We start from the raw sequence: 6,753 nt of genomic DNA, 5'->3' as shown, positions 1-6,753 counted from the left end.
AGTTATTTTAGTACCTACTCTTTGAAAATTGTGCTCTAGAGCCAAAGCTTAACAGAAACACGTGCTTTTTGTTTGGATTTTTTTAAATGAATTTTATGCGGCAAATAATTCTTAGTAAAATCAAGAATGTATTTATTTATATTTAGGAAGAATGATTATGTTGCGACAATCGCCGGGCACGTTGAACGCCTTTCCCCCGTCTCGCGCGGGGGGAAAGACAAAACGTCACCGGCGTTTGATTACCATCGCGTTAGGTGACGTAAATTTTAAGCAGCCAATGAAATACCGGGACTATTCGTTTTATTTTAAGTGGAGGAGCGTACTGGGGGGACCAACGGGTGGATTGAGAGAAAGGCTAAAAACCGTCTCGACATAGACATTCTCCCTAGGTATAAATAAATACATTCTTGGTAAAATAAACGCGTCTGTTTCGAATCTTACGCTAAGAATTTGTTTGACTCAGAAAAAAATCTTTTTCTTCAAGAGGCGCAACAACAACGGAATTAAATGCGCAATTGGAAATTAACAGTATCGTTTGAAAAGAGAGAGAAACACGGATAATAAATGAATGCTTCCGAGAAAACTGCGCGCGGAGATTTGGAAATGCGCCTAATCTTATCGAGAGACGGAAGAAGGTAATCGCAAGCAAACACTCGTGGCCCAAAATATACGTCATTATTTTGATTCAAATGAAAGGCGTCATCTTTAGCGAGAAAAGTAATAGAAAGTTGTAAACACGGCTCAATGATATATAAGGAGTGGAGCGAATTTCTTTTCGGTAGTTATCGTTCTCTGTCGACTGCTGTAAGACAACCAGTTCCTCGCATTCATCATGAGTAAATCGATGCTTTTCGCCGTGTTGGGAGCCACGTTGCTGCTCATGATTGTATTTGGTAAATATCAGATCAACTTCAGATTTTTTTTAATTATATTTTAATATTTTTGCGAAAGGGGTTTCTAAGAGTTTCAAGTCCCATTTCTTTTTAAATGTTTAAAAAATGGCGAATAAAATTTAATTCGTGTGATATAGTGGAACAAGCCCAAGGTAATTGAAGCAATGGCCTTTTCCAATATATAATTGCCGCTCTGAAATATACTTTTGAATTTTTTGACCAAATTCAAATATGTTGCACTATTTATTAAGAATAGTTTAGACAAGTATTTATTTGGCTTCGTGAATATCATATCATAAAATTTAACAAAATCAAAATATTTAAAGGGACTTCCAAGAGACCCTCTAGTCGATTTGAAATACGTCATTCGGTCGTAACTTGGGCTTCACGACAAACGGCGACCGAATGACGTATTTTAAATTGACTAGAGGGTCTCTTGAAAGTCCCTTTAAATATTTGGATTTTGTTTTTAAAGCAACTGTCGGCTCTATCATTGCCACCTGTATTACCAAAAAGCCCCTGTTATTAGAGATGGCCATGAATCTATCCGATTGCTCGAAAAAAATTACTTTCGTAGAGAGTGTGGAGCCATCTATTAATGGGAACTGAAGCTAAAATTCAAAATAGCGAAACAATAACATCGTCAGAGAGCCATTATAGAGTATTATATTTATACCACTTTTACTCTACTTAGTGAACTTTAACCTAATTTATATATCCCATATAAAATATATCGTAAACAATTACTATAATTGAAGTTATTGACAAATTTACAAACGAGCCAATCAACGCGAAGCATTTTATGTCCCGCCTTTTGGGTCAAAATGTAGCTTCAGCATCTTGTTTTGATTTCGACGCTAGCGACATCTGTTGAAAAAAGAGCTACTTCACCTAGAGCCGACAATTCGTAAAAAGGTTGGTACGCCCCCGAATAAACAATTTCTATACGGATGCCAAAACTATTTTGTTGAGTCTGCGAGGTCTCTCCCGTTCAAGCGGAAGAATAAACTATTTATTTGAAATGAAAATCCGGTGCAAGTACGTAGCGGAAATGCATTTTTGTCATTTATACCCGCTACTAGCTAGCTAGAGCGATATTAAACGAGTTTCAATAATATTTGACACACGCGCAGTTAGACGAAAAATCAGATGAGGATGGTACTTTGACGTCACACCTCAGCGTGACCTCGGTGACCTATGACGTCAGCTTAGATTTCCCTTTGTTGTGGCAAATATCACCATAATAGTTAGTTTTAAAGCCGATAGATGGCAATGTGGTTATTGAAACTCGCTTATTGCCTTAATATGAAGATTTTGATGTTCGCTGGTTGTGACTAGTGGACGCTTTGAGAGACCAACGGACCTTTTTCGCAAATTTCATCTAACCTGTTTCGGGATGATAGAGAGATTAGGCGGGTTAAGCCAGCACGCCCTAGAAAACGTGTAGGGGAAATTTAATGGAAAGTTGACGTTGCTTCGTGGTTTTCTTGACGTTTTGCGCTTCCAATTGGAAAACCAGTTGAGTTTCAAACTATCCGCTAAAAACGGATTTGGATATTTTAGGGTACGAATTTCGTGTTGATTTCTGTATAATAGGGACTTGGCAGCGTGACGTACATAATACTTCACCCATGCTTTTTCCAATTGGAAAAAAAGCATACCAGCATGGCGGCCCAACGTATGGCTTGACGTCATGCTGGCACCTAGGAGCAACAAACACAGCACCCCCGCACAAGTAGAACGCAACCCCTCAAGAGTCGCGCATTTTCTTGCGTACATCTTTCATTGGTTAGACGCTTTAGCGGCTGCTGCTGTCGAAAGGGGAAATTTCGGAAATTGTCTTCCCCCTTTCCGTAAAACGTTCAGCGTAGATGCTCGTCCAATGAAATTTGTACACAACACTGCGTTAGCGTGTTTAAAGGCTAGCTGCGTTCTCCTTGTATTTCTTGCTCCTAGCTACCAAGTACTTATTAGATTTATTTCGAGATTTTGGAAACGATTATTGACCAGATATTTAGATTTCCAAGTTGATTTCAAGATTTTTAAAATCATTTTGTAGTGTAGTGAGCTGGATTTTAACAAATAACGAACGTAAATATTTCATGAGCACTAGCAAGTAGGAGAAGCAGATTTGGACGTTTTTCCCCGCTACTAGCGAGCACGAAAATGAGGCTTTAATATCTCTGAAATTTGAACGATCCTTGAATAGCTCTTTCTATAAAATAATATATACGCATACATGTATAAAAAGTGTTATTTTTTGGAGCGCGCGCTTCCTAATATTTCCGTGTAGAGGGCCTCATGCGTTTTCGCGCGTTTTCGCTCGAGCTCAACAAAAACAAAAATATGCACGCCCACTCTAACTTTAACTGCACGATGAATCTAACGTAATCACGTGACCTTTCGTATTTTATATAAAGAGCTATTCGGCTGTCCCATGGCAAAACCTTTTAACCACCACGATCGTAATTTTGAGATATTTGACTTTTTCAAAACCTAAGTTATAAGATTTTAACGTGGTTTTTAATGCGAAAATTATAAAATCCAAAACCATTTTTAAGTCATAAATAGTTAAATATTTATGACTTTTACCTGAAACTTTTACAGTACTTTTGTAAAACTGATGCGTAAAAATCTAATTTTTCAAAAATTTAGTGGTTATAAGGTTTTGCCATGGGGCAGCCGTATTGTATTCTAAATTTTTGGGATTGATTCTCACGAATGGCGTTTTTAAATTGCAGCGAACGGCGACAAACACAGGCGTCTGTCGTCTTCCGGTTCTTCGGTGTCCGTCTGCGCCTTGCCCAAATTGCAAGGCCACTGCTACGCCGCTATCCCACGCTACTACTACGACATCCACAAGAAGAAATGCAAAGAGTTCAGCTACGGGGGCTGCGGCGGAAACGGAAATAACTTCGTCAGCAAATCAGCCTGTCAGCGGGCGTGCAGAGGTCATAAACACTTTTTTATCTTCAGAGCTGGTTTTCACTTGGGCCCAAAATGAAGCGAATTTTTGAACTACGAATAAACCTTGGTTTCCACTAACGCTCCTAAAAACCAAAATGTTACGCGCGCTAGTGGAACCTAAACAATACGCTTATTTTCCAATAGCCCGTGCAATAATGTATTTTTCATTACGCTTGTATAAACCAAAGTTAGGTGACGTGCTATTGGACACGCTAATGGAACCTAAGCAATACGCTTAATTTCCGCTAGCCCATGCAATAATGTATTTTTCATTACGCTTGTATAAACCAAAGTTAGGTGACGTGCTATTGGACACGCTAATGGAACCTAAGCAATACGCTTAATTTCCGCTAGCCCATGCAATAATGTATTTTTCATTACGTTTGTATAAACCAAAGTTAGGTGACGTGCTATTGGACACGCTAATGGAACCTAAGCAATACGCTTAATTTCCGCTAGTCCATGCAATAATGTATTTTTCATTACGCTTGTATAAACCAAAGTTAGGTGACGTGCTATTGGACACGCTAATGGAACCTAAGCAATACGCTTAATTTCCGCTAGCCCATGCAATAATGTATTTTTCATTACGCTTGTATAAACCAAAGTTAGGTGACGTGCTATTGGACACGCTAATGGAACCTAAGCAATACGCTTAATTTCCGCTAGCCCATGCAATAATGTATTTTTCATTACGCTTGTATAAACCAAAGTTAGGTGAAGTGCTATTGGACACGCTAATGGAACCTAAGCAATACGCTTAATTTCCGCTAGCCCATGCAATAATGTATTTTTCATTACGCTTGTATAAACCAAAGTTAGGTGACGTGCTATTGGACACGCTAATGGAACCTAAGCAATACGCTTAATTTCCGCTAGACCATGCAATAATGTATTTTTCATTACGCTTGTATAAACCAAAGTTAGGTGACGTGCTATTGGACACGCTAATGGAACCTAAGCAATACGCTTAATTTCCGCTAGCCCATGCAATAATGTATTTTTCATTACACTTGTATAAAAAAATGTTAGGTGACGTGCCGTTGCAAATGGAACCTAAACAATAAGCTAATTTTTCACTAGCGCAAGTAATTATCTATTTTCCATTAAGAGTGTAAAAACGATTTGTATCTGCCAATGTTAAGTGACACAATATTGTTGGATCTTAAAGTTCATTTTGCGAGTGAAAATCAGTGGCGTAGCCAGGGGGGCACAGGGGGCACATGCCTCCCCGAAACGTATGGTCATACGTACAAATATTTTTATTGTTTTATTTATTTTTCAATGGCGTGACCCCCCCCCCCCCGAAAAAAATCCTGGCTACGCCACTGGTTAAAGTACGCCGCCATGTTAGGGGTTAGGGTATAAAAACAGGTTAATAAGCTTATTAACAATGTAAAGTACTGTCACGCGCCAAAACGTAATTTTTAATACGGTCAATTACGCGCGATAATGGAAACTAAGGCCTAGTAAATTTTTTCTCGTCGACGCTATCGCGGCCATTTTATCCTCGTGAAAACCAACCCTTTAATAGCCTTTTCAGTGTACATAGAGCCACGAAAATCCAATAGTTGGTAATCTTCTCATTTTGAAAAATAAGTGTCGCTAACTGTGGAAAATATAAAGCGACTGATTTTAAATATTAAAAAAAACATTTTTGTAATTTAGGTGTCAGATCTGGTTAAGCTGCAAGAGTAAATAAAATCTCGCTACCTGTGCAATACATGCTGAATTTATATCACGGAATGTATCGCAATAAAGAAGAGTATCGCTGCTTGAAAATATAAGGTGTAAGCTGTTATATAAAGCAGTAATATTGTAGCATTTTTATATTTTAGTAGGACTTTTAGACATTTTTAAACTTATTTATGTACTTGCCTTCGCTGTCCACTTTGCGAAGTCGGATTTCTTGATTAAAACAAAGTTTTTTTTATATATTGGAATTTGTGTTTTTTGTTGTGTCGGAGGAATGCCACTAAAACCGAAATTTCTACACGAATTTTATTAAGGTTGAAATTAGCCACGGTAATAAGTAGCCCCAAGCTCACTTTCGCCACTGAGACCTTTATCGTCCACCTTTATCATAAGTTATCGATTTCGAGACCACATTGCTGTTAACACTCGATCCTCGGGTCTAAATATTAAATTAATTAATATTAATTGACGAGTGTAATAATCAATCCCAAAACCAACAGAATCGTATAGCTATGTAAATTAAATCTTTACTTATTGACCAAATGCCAACTAATTGACAGGTTAAGAATCGCTAGGTGACAGTGAAGCAGAGTCAATCAAGAACGGATCGACACCACTGACATGTGAGAACATATAAACTGGAATCCCCACGTTACCATGATGTACTCTTTAGAATATTGTGGACGGAGCTTAAAGGGCCACACGGCACTTGAAAAATTTGGCTCGAATTTAGCACGTGGTATCAAGACCCCAGTACCGGATTTTCTGAAGGTGGGGCCCTAGGCAGATTTTGGTGGGGGCTTATGTAACGAAAGCATAAAAATGCAAAACTAGCATGTCCCGTAGAAAAATCCCTTAGGCCAGTGCCTAGTAGGCCTATTCAGACTTCCGAGGTGGTAAATACAAGGTGGCAAATAGTGGTAAATACCGGCCTGGCAAAAAATGTATTATATGATATACTAAATATCAGTTGATAGTTTTTATTGAATTAAAAAACCAAAATTAAAAATTACTAAAATATAAAGCGCAAAAAATTACGTAACAATATCAACCGCATTAGATTGACATTTTGAAATTTTAAGATCACGTGGTACAAACGACCTTGCAAGACTCCCTCGGAGTCTCTCGAGCTGATTGATACGCGGGGAGAAATAAAATGCACTGTGGAAGGGTATCAAAACCTGTCCTCTTAATTTAC

At 38.2% G+C, this 6,753-nt stretch overlaps 1 protein-coding gene across 1 annotated transcript; it reads left to right on the top strand.

Annotated features, from left to right (window-relative positions):
• The first annotated feature begins 731 nt into the window (after positions 1 to 731).
• Positions 732 to 5,797, top strand: LOC149959714 (kappaPI-actitoxin-Avd3d-like). Its single transcript, XM_090166532.1, has 3 exons — positions 732 to 893; positions 3,635 to 3,844; positions 5,529 to 5,797. Exons 1-3 carry the CDS (start codon positions 833 to 835, stop codon positions 5,543 to 5,545), a joined length of 288 nt encoding a protein of 95 aa, XP_090022658.1. The 5' UTR covers positions 732 to 832; the 3' UTR covers positions 5,546 to 5,797.
• The last annotated feature ends 956 nt before the right edge of the window (positions 5,798 to 6,753 follow it).

Source organism: Leiobunum rupestre, chromosome 2 (assembly GCF_980474605.1).
Source record: "Leiobunum rupestre chromosome 2, qqLeiRupe1.1.hap1, whole genome shotgun sequence".
NCBI lineage: Eukaryota > Metazoa > Arthropoda > Arachnida > Opiliones > Sclerosomatidae > Leiobunum > Leiobunum rupestre.
The sequence above is the reverse complement of the archived record's forward strand: the minus strand, read 5'-3'. Positions and strand labels throughout refer to the sequence as shown.